Source organism: Cnephaeus nilssonii (genome assembly GCF_951640355.1).
Source record: "Cnephaeus nilssonii genome assembly, chromosome: 13".
Taxonomy (NCBI): Eukaryota; Metazoa; Chordata; class Mammalia; order Chiroptera; family Vespertilionidae; genus Cnephaeus; species Cnephaeus nilssonii.
In genome coordinates, this window is record NC_137084.1 from 31,138,654 (window position 1) to 31,154,721 (window position 16,068).

Below are 16,068 nucleotides of genomic sequence, written 5' to 3' on the forward strand. Positions count from 1 at the left end.
CCCCCCTCTCAGCGTACCAATACCACCGCTGTCAGAAAGCCAGGTGCACCAGGGGGCTCTGACCTCCACTCCCCAGCACCGTTCACATAACCCCATGGCTTCTTGCCATGCCCCCCAAATTGCCATGCTAAGGAATTGGAACCTTTAGGCTTAACCAACCTGAGTCACTGCTCACCTTGTAGTCGAAGTCTATATGCATGGAAAATCAATCTTGCAAAAACGTTGCAAGAAACTACAGGACCCGTGTGCATTTGGACTGGTCCCGTCTGTGGCTGCAGGTGGGCTCTTCCTTACACTGAGCTCAAGCCGGTCTCCACTTCTCCCTGGTCCTCACTCTCTTCTCTTTCGTGTTTGCCGTCGGGCTTCTCCAGGGCCTAACCCTAGCCCTTCCCAGCCCGGGGCCTGTGAAGACGTGCTGGTTTACGTGGATGGTTACCTGTGGCCCGCCTTCTCGGGGATCATCCTTCCCTGCCACCTTCATCCTGCTGCCTGGTCCTCTCCCAGGCGAGACTGGCTGCTGTTCAGCGCGGAGGGGCTGTTCCTGGGAGAAGAGCGGGATAGAAGAATAAAGGCGAGGGCTGTGTTTGGCCTCATTTGCCAAGTTAACTATCTCAGTGGCCTAACGAGAAACTGAAGCCCTTGTATGGAGGAGAGAGAGTTTCTGTGCTCCCCTGAGACCAGCCACCTGGCTTCCAGCCGGGCCATCTCCATCACTACCAAGGAGCAAGGTGGCAATTCAGGTTTAAGAACAGGTATTTCGGGGGATTTGTCTGTGCCTGCTAAATGCGTCCTGCGACAGGGTTATAGTACATGAGATCCTTCGTGAGTTTTAGAAAATCAGGAAATGGACAGGAGGGGGGCTTTTGGGCCAAGGGGTGGGGAGACACCAGGAAAGGTGAGGACACTTGGCAATCTCCAGAGGGGTGGAGGGCTCCAGCATGTACTAGGCAGCCTTGGTTTGTAAGGGCGAGTCTGGAGTAGCAGAAAGAGATCGGGAGGAGGTTGACTGAGATGCAGGAACGCAGGAGTTGACTGTCCTTGTGGGCAAGTCCTCTACCCTTTTCGCGCCTCCCTTTCCTCACCCGTGGCGTGGTGTGATGAGACACAGCCTGCCCTACAGGGTACTTGGGAAGATTAAATGAAATAAAATAGCCCAAGGACCTAAATTTCCTCCTTTGCTCTAAAAATGCTGAACCGGAAGCTTTGCCATTAGCAAGCTGGGTGAGTCTGATCAGAAATGATCAAATTTTAAACAGTATTTCGGAGGCATTACTTTGGTTCATCTCTTTTCTCAACATATGAGTCTCTTTTTTCCCCTTTAAATTTAGTGTTCAATACCATCCCATAACCCGAATCCTGTTTCCTGTTGTGTAACATGGGGATAAAAATGCCTGCCCTGCCTAACTCAGTGGGTACTTGGGAGGGTCCAATGCGGTGACGAATGTGACTACACTTAAGGCTTCGTGTAAATGCAGGGAATGATGCTAATGATGCTGTGGTTGATACCTTTTTTTTTTTTTTTGGCAAAAAGGGCAGCATTCATATTAGGGAGGAAACGTTAGGAAGCTACCTCTATATTTGGTGAAATGACAGCTGTATTTTTGTCCACTTTAAAAAACTATCTTCCTTCTAACGTTAGAATGTAAACTTCATCTTAGTGCCTACGCCGTTCAGCTCAGGATTTACTTACCCAAGACTCTGGGCTTTGTCAAGCTTGTACAGGTTGGGTGTGGGGAGCCCAGGAGTTGCTATGAAGGTTGTGTGGTGTCTGTGAAGTGGTTGCTGATGCTGGATGCTGCTCCAAGCACATAGAAGATTTGCTCTTGTCTGATTCCACCAGAGTTCCACCCAGTTGACTTTGTGATAGGACCAGAGGCTGTTTGGGGGCTACTGAGAGCCACGTTGGTGTTGTCAGTCAGACCCTGGCCCTGGCACAGGGGAAGGAGGGAGGGAGGGAGAGAGGGAGGGAGGGAGGGAGGGAGGGAGGGAGGGAGGGAGGGAGGGAGGGAAGGAGGGAAGGAGGGAAGGAGGGAAGGACAGGGAGAGCAGTGGATGGTGCTATTTTCCTGATGCCTTGTCTTTAGGGATTTCTGTCACCCTTAGGGGTGATCACCAGCCAGGAAGCTTCCAGCCCCACAGACTCCTAAGGGAAGGGGACAGCAGGTTATCATGCAAAGAGAATGCCATTTAGAAATAGAAGACCTGGACTCATGTCCCAGTCTTGTCACAGATTGACGAAGTTATCTTGAACAAGTCACTTAACCTCTCTGACACCTTTCCTCATTCATAAGATGGGGTGGCCGGTGTTAATAGCTGAGATGGGTAAGGAAAGGCTTTAGGACTGGAGAACCCTTAAGCAGTGAGAGTGGATAGTGGTGGTGTTTCTTTATTGTTATTCCCATTATGAGCAGGGCCTTTTTCTCCTGCAGGTGGAAAGGAGGCAGGCTTAGATTAGAGCTTGTGTTTCCAGATTCCCTGGTGAATGGAGATGGCTCTCTTACGTGGTGCAAGGATTTCTGAAACAGGTTTAGTTAAGGGAGCCTGCTTCCCACCCTTATTCAGATGCTCATGTCTTGGGAAGACCAGGATGCTGCCTGCCAGATGAGGGCATAGGAGTCTAAGGGCTTGTCTGGGACCAGGGAGCAGCCTGGCTCTGCCTGCTTCACCTTTGGCTTATTGGGATTTAGGCTGTTCTAGCCTCAGTGCCAGCTTACCCCAGACACCAGCACGCAGGGTGCTCTAACCAGGCTCCAGGGCAGAGTAAGAAAAACTTTGTAGGCCTAGAGATTTTTTTCTTTATAAACCTTTATGCTATGCTCATTTAAATCTACTAGTTTCTGGGTTGGCTCAGTGCTCAACTTGGAGGTGAGGCTAACACTTTAATACCAACAAACTGAGATGATGGATGGACTCTGACAGTGAAAACATGTTAACCATCTGTGTTAGGAGCCTTAAGACCATGCTCTGGTCATCTTACCCCTGGGACTTTAAGCCAAGGAAATAATTTGAATTGCAGAAAAAGCCTATACTCAAAGATGTATCTATAATAATAAAAGTGTAATATGCTAATTAGATCGGACAGCCGAACGACCTTCCAGACATCCTTCTGGACAAAGCTGCCGTTGGGGGGGGGGGGGCGCTGAGGCAGAGGTGGTTAGGGGTGATCAGGCAGGCAGGCGAGCAGTTAGGTGTGATCAGGCAGGCATGAAGAGTGGTTAGGGGCGATCAAGCAGGCAGGTGAGCAGTTAGGGGCGATCAGGCAGTCAGGTAGAGTGGTTAGGGGTGATCAGGCAGGCAGGTGAGCAGTTAGGGGTGATCAGGCAGGCAGGCAGAGTGGTTAGGGGCAACCAGGTAGGCAGGCGAGCAGTTAGGGGCGATCAGGCAGGCAGGCAGAGTGGTTAGGGGTGATCAGGCAGGCAGGCAGGTGAGCGATTAGGAGCCAGCAGTCCCATATTGCAAGAGATGGGATCGAGCCTAAACTGGCAGTCGAACATCCCCCGAGGGGTCCCGGATTGCGAGAGGGTGCAGGCCGGGCTGAGGACGCCCCCATCCCCTGTGCATGAATTTCATGCACCAGGCCTCTAGTTTATTATAACAGTGGGGCAGGGAGGGTGCCTGAAATGTCCAGCGTTAGAAGAATGTTCATCTTTCTACAGCGAAAGTGCTGTCGGGTAAGGTTTCACTTGTCCCTGCAGCATCTAAAGCAGAGCATGGCACACACACGGCCAGGAAATAGTTTTTGAACAATTTGCGATATGAGAAAAAATTGTATCTGTATGATGAGACTATTATTCAGCTGTTTCAAATGAAGAAGTCTTAATGACAGGAAAATTTCTGTGTTCATAGGATGTGATAAAAGCAGAATACAGATTTCTAAATGCAGTAAAATCACAGCTTTTTTTTTTTTAATAGAAGGAAAAAAATTAAAAAGCTAGGAAGGAGCATATACAAAGGTATATGTCGAGGTGGTGAGATCATGGGTGACCTTTTTTCTGTCTATATTTTCTAAAATTTGTCAAAGGGTTGATTTGTGACTGGGGGAAACATTTTCAAACAAATCATACTTTTAAAAAGGAGGTTAGGTTAGTTTATTCAGGGAACAAACCAGCGGTCTCTAGAGCCAGCTCCTCCTTCCTTTCAAAGAACCAGGCAGGCTTTGTGGATACACAAAACACCTACACACTTTGGTTGTGCCTGTCAGCTTGGCGTGGAAGCTGATCCCTCCTAACTTCAAAAGGGTGGTAGAAACTCTGCAGTGTTGAAATCGTGCAGGTCATGTTGCAGAGACATGCCCATACATTTATATCCATCACTGAAGTGAAGACATTTTGTAGTAGGGAGAAGAATTTTAAGAAGATAGTTATTTTTTTTTTTCTGGGTGGGTGGTTAATTCTTAGAATTCTTTCCCTGGTTCATGGGTTTTGGGAGCTGTTGAAAGGGCCGTCTGCTTTCCTTCATTCTTGTTTTAGCTCGTGCCGTCTTGAAGCAACTTTTTGCTAAGCCGCTCCGTTTGTTGGAGTCGGTGCTTCGTGGAATGTCTCTCTGAGATGCAGTGCTCTCCTGGAGCCAAGACATCCCTAGAATTAAAGTCCCTGCGTCTTAGGTGGCCTCTAGCACCTGAGCTGGAAGTTCTTTTTTTTTTTTTTTTTAAAGCATTTTTATTTATTAATTGATTTTAGAGAGGGAGGGGATGGGAGGGAGGGGAGAGAGAGAGAAAGAACACAGATTTGTTTGTTCCACTTATTTATGCATTCATTGGTTGATTCTTTTTAAAAATATATATTTTATTGATTTTTTACAGAGAGGAGGGGAGAGGGATAGAGAGTTAGAAACATCGATGAAAGAGAAACATTGATCAGCTGCCTCCTGCACACACCCCACTGGGGATGTGCCCGAACCAAGGTACATGCCCTTGACCGGAATTGAACCTGGGACCCTTGAGTCCACAGGCCGACGCTCTGTCCACTGAGCCAAACCGCTCAGGGCCATTGGTTGATTCTTGTATGTGCCCCGACTGGGGATCAAACGCGCAACCTTGGTGTATCGGGACGATGCTGTAACCAACTGAGCTACCTGGCGAGGGCTCAGCCGGAAGTTCTTGGTGTTTGAATACAGCTGGGTTGTAAAAAGATTCAGTGCCTCTCAGCAGAAAGGCCCACCTTCTCACCCTGGGAGGCGTCTGTGATGATCAGGCGTCCTCAGACATTCCTGACCTGTTGTGTCTATAATCCTTTTCATTCATATGACTGTTCCTTCATTATCTCCTTTTCTGTCTCCGTAGCCATAACCAGCAGACCACAGCATTCAGGCATCCTGTGAGTGGGCAGTTTTCTCCAGAAAACAGTGACTTTATTCTTCAAGAAGAGTAAGTACTTTAAATATTCTCTTTCCCGGGCAGAGCTTGGGAGCTTAAAGGCATTTGCTCAAAACAAAGCTTGTTGGACTATTTTCTCTCTCAGCTAGAGGGGCATGGAGTGGTTGGTGAAATGGGAGAACTTTGTTCTGCAGTCTCTGAACTTCTCTCAGTGGGAAGAGGTGGAAGGGGGAGATGACATGGGGATGCCTGTGATTGGTATTGTCAGAGCCCCTTAAAAGCTCTCTTTCCCTTGAACTAATTCTTTTCCTCAAGTGACATCTAACACATTCATCTGGTGTGAAAGCACCTTAAATACACCTCAGACTGAGCGGAACCAGCCTCTAAAGGAAGCCTTAAGTAAGAGCCCAAAGCCAGGGCTTAGAAGAAAGGAGGACGGGGACACCCATTTACCCTGGACATTTGGAGCTCATGCTTGCTTTTCCCAACACAGGAACTTTCTTGTTCCTCTGTCCCGTTTCAGCAGGGCCTCGGGGGAGCTCAGAGATGGGTCTCCCACCCAGGGCCATCTACCTCAAAGGCACACGCAGCCCAAGCAGGATGCGTTCTTCAACCAAACACGAAGGCAGAGACCCTGTGCAGGTGGCTGTGTTCCCTTCTCATCGGAGGCCGTTCTGTTCCAAGAAAACAATTCTGTTTGAGAAACTAATAGATATGTTGGCTTTATGTGTCGTTGTTTTTTCCCTTCAAGTTATTTTTCTTGTGTTCAATCACCTAGACCAGTGGTCGGCAAACTCATTAGTCAACAGAGCCAAATATCAACAGTACAACTATTGAAATTTCTTTTGAGAGCCAAATTTTTTAAACTTAAACTTCTTCTAACGCCACTTCTTCAAAATAGACTCGCCCAGGCCGTGGTATTTTGTGGAAGAGCCACACTCAAGGGGCCAAAGAGCCGCATGTGGCTCGCGAGCTGCAGTTTGCCGACCACGGGCCTAGACCAAATATGGTCTTTAAATAAATTATCAGTATTCGTGTTTTACAGCATTTCCCTTGATACTAACACGTATAAACTTTCTCTTATAGAAAATTTCAAACATATACAAAAGTAGAGAGATACAGTAATAAATCCAATATATTCATTGCTCGTCTTCAATAATTTTCAAAGCACAACTGATTTTATTTCATCTATGCACTCCCCCCCAGATTCTTTCGAAGCAAATTCCAAACATCATGTTATCTCTGTAGTATTTTCAGCATAGAATAATTATTTTACAGAACTTTTAAAATTAGAATTCTATAATTACAGCAAGGGTCCTCAAACTTTTTAAACAGGGGGCCAGTTCACTGTCCCTCAGACCATTGGAGGGCCGGACTATAGTTAAAAAAAAAACTATGAACAAATTCCTATGCACACTGCACATATCTTATTTTGAAGTAAAAAATCAAAACGGCAAAAACACCCGCATGTGGCCCACGGGGCATAGTTTGAGGACGCCTGAATTACAGTAATTCCTTGCATGTTTACTCTGTGCTGGGGATTTTACATGCATACCTCATTTACTGCGGTAATCCTGAGGAGTAGGTCATCATCATCGTTTAGAGATGAAGACACTGAGACTCAGAGAAATAGTCACTTGCCCCAAGTTGCATGGCTAGAAGTAGAAAAGCCAGATGTCATTCTAGCTTGATCTCTTTAGTCAGGTCTAACCTTGCCCTAGTCAGATGCTGCTTGCTAAATTATTTTTATGCTGGTGGCCTAGGGGACATGATGGCCAAACTGTGGGGTTGGGGCCTGACTCTGAAAGCATTACTATTAGAGAATGAGTGGAAGACAAAGACTATCTTGTCTTCTAATTTGAGAAAGAATTGCTGTGTAAAGAACTCCAGCTTGGAATGAATTTGTTTATAGAACCCTGCAGGTCAGAAGTTCTTGAGAGGTCATTGGGTTCAGCCCCCTTTCTTAGGCATCCTGGAGACCTGGGCACCTGTCATTATGAAAGGTCTGGATAGGGAATCCATCAGAATGCTTAAATTGGGAAGTTACCAACGTCTAGAAAAATGCAGACTTTTATCACTGAGTACTTCAGTCACACATACCTCCTTTTCCTCATGTTAACAAAGACTTTGTCCCCCGATTACTTCTGGGAAGGTAGCCTCTTGTATTCTACCAAAATATCTCTGTAGTTAGTCTCAATTCCTTTCCGTTTCCAAGGAAAGGATGTTCTTTTCAAGGGTCACTGTTTCCCTGTAGAGTCCATTTCCTGGCTGTCCTAAGGAGTGCTGGCTTATCTGGAGTGGTGGGGGTGCACCGGTGTGGCCAGACACTCCTTCAAGGAGGCAGAAAGTGCTTCAGGCATTGAGAGGAAGGGAGGATTCCTATGAGCTGATGTGGTGATCCCTGCACTTACTCACTAAATACTTACTGAATGCCTACATTGTGTCAGGGGCGATGCCCGACGGCAGTCACAGCAGCAAGGAAGGCGAATGTGGTCCTGTCTTGTGAAGAACTGACGGCTGAATAGGGAAGATAGATAATCAAACAGAAGATCACAAATGTGATCCATGTTCATGACCAAGGAAACAAAGGGTTAAATGGGAGTTGATAAAAGACCATTCTAACCTGGCTTAGGGATCGTGGAAGGCCGCTCCATCCTGGGAAGGTCTGTTGTTTAAATTGAGACCTGTCCAGTCCCACGTGAACAACGTGGACAAAGCCCTCGAGGGCAGAGAGGGTGAGTGTAGAGAGAGGGGTCTGTACCAGCTGAGTTAGAGTGAAAACTGAAGAGCACTGGATGGATTCTGGAGATACTTGGGAGGTAACATTGACAGGACATGGTGATGGATTGTCTGTGATGGGGATGAAAGAGAGGGAAGACTTTATTGAAGTGCCTGGCCCTAAACAGGAGGAAGGGGGAGGATTTAGATAAGTAAGAATCAGTGTGCACGTGTATGAGGGTGGTTCACAGCTGAAGGAAGCGTGACCAGTCTTGGTGGGGTCAGAGGGTGAGAAAATGGATGTGTAGTGGGGGTTTGGGAAAGGGAGTGTGGAGACAAGGTTGGAGAGAAGGCTGCAGCCCATTATCTAAATGGCTTCCTCCTGAAACACTCGGATTTACTTCCTGGTGGAGCTCTGGAGCAGCGGTCGCCAACCGGTGGTCTGCAGAACACTGGTGGTCCGTGAGGTCCGAAAGGTTGGCGACCGCTGCTCTGGAGGGCGAGTGAGGCATGAAACCATTTTTAAAAAGTACCAACGAATAAGATGACTGTTATAAACTTGTAAAGAGGAGCTTGACTTTGTTGTGTAGTGTGTTGTGTGGGGAGGAAAGAAAGGTGAGGACCATTTTTGTCCTTCACACATCAGCTCAGATTATGTTGGGTGGAAAGGAAAATAGGGCTCTTTTTCTTCTTCAAAGAGGATCTGTTAGGGCCACAGTTTCTCTACTTGCAAAGCCTTCACCCTGGTTTCTTGGTGGGAATCCTTCTAGAGCCGTGGTTTTCAAAGTGTGGTTTCTGAAGCAGAACTTGGTACACATGCAAATTCTCGAGCCTACCCCAGACTTCCTGAATCAGAGACTCTGGAGTAGGACCCTGAAACCTGAGTTTTAACACACCTTCAGGTGATTCTGATTCAGGTTTTCGTCCCTCCTAAATTATTCCCAGATTCTTACACTCATCATTAAGTCTCCTCCAGATACCCATCATTCTTTGGGCTGCAGTGATAATCTTAGAGGGCTTTGAATCAGATAAACAGTTTCTTTTTCTATGGGAAGAAAGAAAAAGGTCTCCATTGTGACTTCCTTTAGAGTATTACTGATGTGAACAGATAACACATCTCCCCTACTGTTGGCAGGTGAACTCACCTGGCTGGTTGGTGTAACAGGTGCATGCCCACTAAAAGATGCTTTTTCATCTTGCATATTAGAAGCATGGAGAAGAAAATGTGAAAGCTATGTTTTGGTGGATCCAAAGGACATAGGTCTGAGTATTCTAGTTACTGTGTCAGTAATACAGAATTAGTCAGGATAGGCTAGGGTCTGCTATGATAACAATATGAAACAAAATCTCAGTGACTTAAAGCAATTAAGGTTTATTCTCACTTTTACTAAGAAAGAAACCTTAATTGTCACCTTTACTGAGGGAAGCTCCATCTCTTTGCTTCATGATCGCCAAAGGGAACTTTAGTGAATTGTGCACTGGCTCTTTCACTCACATTTCATTGGCTAAAGCAAGTCACATGACCATACCTAACTTCAAAGGGGCAGGGAAGTGCATTTCTACCATGCACCTGGGAAGAGATCCTATCTAATAAAGAGGGAATATGCAAATTGGCCATCACTCTGCCACAAAGATGGCGGCACCCATAGCGCGGAATGCTTGCATCGTCGCTCCAGCGATGAAGCAAACGCTCTGCACCCAGCCGCGGAGAGGGCCTCTGGCCGGGCCAGGCACGGGGCTGCGGAGGGTCTCTGGCTGGGGAGGGCAGTTGGGGGCCATGAGGCTGGCAGGGGAGGGCATTTGGGGGCAATCAGACCGGCAGGGGGGGCAGTTGGGGGCAAGCAGGCCGGCAGGGGGGGCAGTTGGAGGTGAGCAGGCCAGCAGGCAGAGTGGTTAGGGGCAATTGGGCAGGCAGGCAGGTGAGCGGTTAGGAGCCAGCTGTCCCAGATTGTGAGAGGGATGTCCAACTGCTGGTTTAGGCCCAATCCCACCGGGACAACCCCCGGCAGTCAGACATCCCCCGAGGGGTCCCAGATTGGAGAGGGTGCAGGCCGAGCTGAGAGACGCCCGCCCCCCCCTCCCGTGCATGAATTTCGTGCACCGGGCCACTAGTTTAGAATTTAGAAATATTTATTGGTCAGCACCAATGACTACACTTAATCCACAGTCAAGATTTATTAAGGGAAGCAGGACCTTTCAAATCTGTCACTGACAAGCTTCTTTTGCTGCATGACTAGTTTACTACATGACTAGAGTGTTTTCTGTTATGCTACCGAGTTCACTGTCAGAACCAAATTCATTGTCACTCAACAGGTCTTCCAGCCTTGTTCCCAGGGGACACCCCTACACACCCAAGCCGACAGGCATGTGGAAATCTCTGTTGGAGAAACTAATATAAGCCCAGGCAGCATTAGGAAAAGTACAACGTATAAAGAAAGGGGAGAATAGTTCTGGTGTATCGTGGCATTGTGGACTACTTCATTTGTTCATTTCAAGTTATGGAGCTCCAAGGATATGCCAGGCCCATGGTTGGCAAACTGCGACTCGCGAGCCACATGCGGCTCTTTGGCCCCTTGACTGTGGCTCTTCCACAAAATACCACGGCCTGGGCGAGTCTATTTTGAAGAAGTGGCATTAGAAGAAGTTTAAGTTCAAAAAATTTGGCTCTCAAAAGGAATTTCAATCGTTGTACTGTTGATATTTGGCTCTGTTGACTAATGAGTTTGCCGACCACTGTGCCAGGCCATAAACTCTGTGCTCTAGGTAATAAATTTCAAGAGGATGTTGAGCAATTGAGATTCCCCTGAGGAGGGGGACCATCATGGTGAGTGGTCTAGAAGCCCTGGCCTAGCATGTTTAGCTTGTAGGAGAGAAGATGAAGGAGGATGGGCTGTAAGTCTTCAAGAAGGACTGGCTAGTGGAAGTGGGGAACATTGATTGCGTGGCTGCCAAAGGCAGGCATCAGATCAATGAGTAAAAGTTACAGGCAGGCCAATTTCAGCTCAGTCACAATTTTCTAGGAAAGAGATTTTCCAGCATCCTTTGTTTCAGGATCTGGAATTTCATCTTTAACATTAAATGACATAATCTGCCTCTTAGAGTCTAAGAGTTGGCTTTTTCATGAATGATAACACTGTTATCATTTTATAGCTAACACGTATAGCCCTTACTGTTTATTACCAGGTACTTTTCTAAGTGCTTCACATATATGAATTTAATTTCCATAACAGTCACCTGAGGAAGATACCATTATTATCATGGGTACTGAGGCACAGAGAGGTTAAGAGTCTTGCCAAAAGTCACACAGCCAATGAATGAGAGTTAGGATTTGAATCCAGGTAGTCTGGCCCCAGATGCGGTGCCTCTGACCACTACACATACTGCCTGTCATTTCAGTGATCTTCAAGAGACAGTCCCCTTCCTTGGCTGTGCTCGGGCCTTGATGTGGTAACTTAAGTAGGGGACGGCTGCTGAGAGATTTTCATTGTAATTGTATCAAATTGTAATGACATTTGATCTAATAACTTCACGCTTGTTTGGAAATCGCTAAGCCTCCTTGGTAGTCTTTTCTTCAGAAAACGTTAGCAGGCCTTTTTGCAGGGCCTCGTTTCCAGTGATTGGATCATTTGGGCTCCTCTTTTTAAGCTTCATTCCTGATTCTCAGCGATTCTTTCAAATTGGGAGCTTGTGGTTGCCCCTTTGTGGCTTAAAGGGCCACACACAGGGGCCCTCCTGGAGGGGTAAGCCTTGGCACAAGGAACTTCCAGGTTGTGGTTTTGGTGGTTGGTGATCTGCATGGGAGCCTTTTTCTCCTCGGTGCTGGTCTGCCCGGGAAGCCGCTGACAGACGCCTCTGCAGCTCTCGGTGAAGAGGAGAGAAGCATTCCGGAGCCTTGACGCTGGCAGCTGACTGACGGCAGGCTGTGCACGCTGATCCCCAGGCTCTGTCAAGCTCTTGATGTGGAGGGGGGGCCTCGCTGAGAGAGTATGCGCTCCGGAAGTTCACATGCCTGCTGTTGTGCTCAGAAGCCAGCTGCCAGGCACCCAAGATGTCCTTGGAGTTTCCTAACAAGGAGAGGACTCTGGCCTAGCCTGCCTCTCAGGGCATCCTAGTGAGTTTAGCTTGTTCCTTCCCTTGGGGTCCGAGCGGCCCTCTCTTTCCTCATTGGATCGTTTGGAAAAGAACTACAAGTTGGGATCGCCTGGAATGTTATGAGTGGTGTTGGGAGAATAACACTTAAAAGGCTGTCTTGCTGAAGGTAAGCATTACCTTCCTTACCTTTGACCTCTCTGGGGGTTCCTTTTGCAGGCTGCAGGGCAGGCTCTCCAAGGTGGGTGCCGATTATGGGCCTGGGGGTGGGGTATCTCCTGCTGCTGGGAGATGGCTGTCTCCCTTCCCTCCTGCAGTTACAAATTGGTAAAAGCTGATAGTGAGAGACTGGAGCACAGGATGGGGTGGGGGTGTACTATGGAGCAGGGAGGCAGAATCTGTCCTGCTGCTCATCAGCTGAGCCCTGGGCTGTGAGGCCTACGTGTTGCTCTGTGGCTGTATAGCCATTACCTCGTCACTCTGGACTGACAGTCTTGGGCTGGCTTTGCCTGTTGCATTTGGTTGCCATGACAGCAGAGAAAAGGAGGAAAAAGGGAAACACCTGGCAAGCAGATACAGAAACTTAGACTGTTCAGTTTTCCTTCTTGGTCTAGGACTAGGAGACTGCACTGGCGACAGTCACAGGTAGGGGAAGAGGTGGTGATAGTGTCCTTAGTTCATTCAGACATCTGGGTGTTGGCTTGGCTTTTGATGTTGATGTTGCGAGGAACATTGGCACGGGCTGCAGTCACTGCCACACGGCCACCGTGTCTCCGGCTCTGTCTGTGCTGGGTGAAAATGCTGCATGGTGGCTTCCCTGGGTGTGGAAAGGAAGCTGCCGCTTGCAAACAGGCATTTTGCTTCCTCCTGTGACTTCCCTGTCCTCTCCTTTACCTTCCCCTGGTCTGGGATGTGCCCAGATCTCCATTAGAAAGGTTGTTTCCCACGGAGAGAAGTGGCTGCCTGGAGAGCCAGGAGGAGCAGACAGGCCGGAGAGGGCTCGCCAGAGGCTCTTGCTAGCATTGCAGCACGTCCGAAACAGCAGAGCAGAGGCGGGAGGAATGGCAGAGGTCAAGGTCTGGTTCTCCCATAGACAGACGTGCACCCTGGACAGCGGAAGGGACTGGCCCAGGGTCATTTGGCCGAGCGGGACTCAGGCCGAATTCAGGGAAGTGCTGGGGTTTGGGGAGCGAGGGTGGGGGGAGCCCAGAGACTCACTGGATTATTTTCATGACAGATGAGGGGTGCTGTTTGGGCTGGTTTCCAGCTCCCCGGGTGGAGAGGCGGAGGGAAATGGAGCTTGTGTTCCAGAGAGGATTGTGGGGGAAGGGGAAAGAACACACAAAGCCATAGTTGAGTAATGAGGCCATAGCTGCTGAATGAAAACCCGTGTCAGACAGCTCCCCAGGGTGTTGGGAGTGTACAGTAAGGGTAGGCGGTCTGTCTCTGTGTGTGTCTTTCTCTGGGAAGAGGGGGTGTGGAGGAGTCTGCCTGTTTGGGACAAGAACTTCCTTTTATTCTTGCTTTTCCATACCCCTTAGGTGGTGGGTGTCAGCATCTTAAAAAATTTGCTGGTTGTTTTTGAATGTGCCTCCTTTCATAGCAATAGTTTTAGCTGAGTTCTCTGTGTAGGATCCTTGAAGACAGAGCATGAATTTGGGGGCCTATTTTTCCAGGAATTAATGGAATATAGGTATCATCTCATGATATCTTCTCAGTAAGAGATTCCCGATTCCCCACAGCTTTCTAACCTCCTATCCTCACCTTGAAGACTCCTGGCATTATTATTCCCCCGGGGACAGGATGGGAGTCCAGTCCCCCAGCCACAAGGCTACTACATTTTAAAGAAGCCCCACATCAAGTGTTTATAGGGGCATTTATAGGAAATGATCGTTGCTCAGAAGTTAATTTTTTGGCATCTTGAGCTTTCTAGAGAGAAGTGCCTTGGAAATAAAAAATAAGATTTAAATTGTGGGGTATCCACTGGGGACGGTCACAAGTTGCTTTTCGTTTAGAGTAATTCTTCATGGTTTTCTAAGTGTTTCAATTCATACAACTGCCTTGTGAGATAAGAGTAGTTTTCACCCCATTCTACAGTAACGGAAACTGAGGCCCAGAGGAGCGATGTGACTTGGTGGAGGAGTCGTCAGCTGCAGAGCTTTGTTGAGACCCAGTTATTCTGGGCTCCTGGTCCTTCCAGCATCCCAGGATCCTCTGGGTTTGGGGATTAGTCTTGTAGCTGAGAAGAGCAAAAGCCTGCTTCTGTCAGACTTGGGGACTTGGCTGTGGGCTGGTGTCTCTGGCCCAAGGTTTTTGGAGTCCAACTTCTGTTTTGGGCAAATCATGTATCTATGAGCCTCCGTTTCCTCCTCTATGAAATGGAGATGGTAAAACTGGCTTTGCAGGTCAAGGGAGATAATGTGGGCAAAGTGCCTGACACATAGTAGGTGCTGGACAAGTATAGCCCAGCCCCTCTGCTTGCTTGACCTTGTGTACCTGCCCCTAAGGGTTGGTGACCTACCTGTTGTGATGGCGGTAGGTAGGGAAGGGTCTTGCTGTGATTCCACTTCGGTTGCTCCTCTTCTCAGTGTTGACTGAGAGGCAGCTGAGGATCCCATCAACCAAACCCACCTAAGTTCAGACCCAACAGAAAGAAATAGCTTCCGAATTAGAGCCTCCCTTTCCTGCCCCCTCTGTCAGTGTTGTGTGCATTTATACGTAGGAAGCAGCAGCGGCTCCTTTTACTGACAGAGAAACGGAAGGACAAGAGAGTAATTCTCTGCCCAGGCTCACCTGACACATCCTTGAGGAAGTGCAGAGTACAATGGAGTCATTTTCCTATTGAGCTTCTCCAGACTGAGTGTTGTCTGGTCCTAATTTCATTTGTTCCCTTCAGATGGGAGGCAATTGAGTTACAACTCCAGCTCACTGTTTTGAGCTTCAGCCCAGAGCCTTCCAGCAAAATAACCGGCATTCGTGTAGCCCAGATCCAGGAAAAAGTCTTTGTTCACCTCATCCCACTGTACTTTGGGAATCCAGATAGCTCAGAAACCTGGCAAACAGGCTTTTAAGTTAATAGGTTTTATTTAATGACACGAGAGTCTGCCTCCCCACAGCATGTGCAAGGTTTTGTCTCCTCTCCAGAGATCTGTGACTCCCGTGCCTAAGGGCAGGCTGTTGGGAACCGAGCCATCTTCCCAGCTGCTCAGCTCAGGGCACATGCACTTCTCTGGGGGACGTGGAGGGTTCTTGGGTGAAACTTGCCGGGAGTATACTTTGGTCTGAGGAGTTGAGGACAAATCAGTGTCTTCCCACCAGGCTCTAAAGAGGGGGTATCCCGCCCTAGCTGAGCATTGGCCTGCAGACTGAAAGGTTGCAGGTTCGATTCCAGTGAAGGGCACGTACCTGGGTTGCAGGCTTGATCCCTGGCCCCTGTCGGAGCGCATGTTGGAGGCAACCAATTGATGTGTCTTTCTCATATTAATGTTTCTCTCTCTGTGTGTCTCCCCCTCCTTTTAACTCTCTCTCTAAAAATAATTATATAAATAAGATAAAATAAATCAATGGAAAAAAATATCCCCAGGTAAGGATTAACAAAAAATTAAAAATAAAGTGGGGACACACCCTAAGATGTAACTGACTGAAGCAAATGTACCAGAAGGCGTACTTCCACTTGAGTGATGATCCCTTCAGTGTTGTCTCTTCTGGAGGCTTCACACGGGCGCCACTGATGTTCCCGTTGCTTAAAACGGTGTGGTGAACACCCTCTAGAAGTTTCCAACAGAACCAGCTTTTCAGCCAAGTGAGAAAATTGTTTTTGAGATTTTTTTTTTATATTCTCATTTTTGGATACCAGGGAGCCCTGGCGAAGACACACTCTTTACTTGTAGAGACAACAATGGTCCCCTCCCTGCAGGAAGATTTAGTGTGGACCTCAGTCATATGTC

General features: G+C 47.9%; 1 protein-coding gene across 3 annotated transcripts in view; it reads left to right on the forward strand.

Moving 5' to 3' along the window:
* Window positions 1–16,068, forward strand: part of PLEKHA7 (pleckstrin homology domain containing A7) — a 206,453-nt gene that overhangs the window by 115,328 nt on the left and 75,057 nt on the right. For all 3 annotated transcript variants that reach the window (XM_079788148.1, XM_079788149.1, XM_079788150.1), the window contains one exon: window positions 5,282–5,365. In XM_079788148.1, coding sequence (XP_079644274.1) covers window positions 5,282–5,365 — 84 coding nt within the window. The remainder of the gene's footprint in view (window positions 1–5,281; window positions 5,366–16,068) is intronic.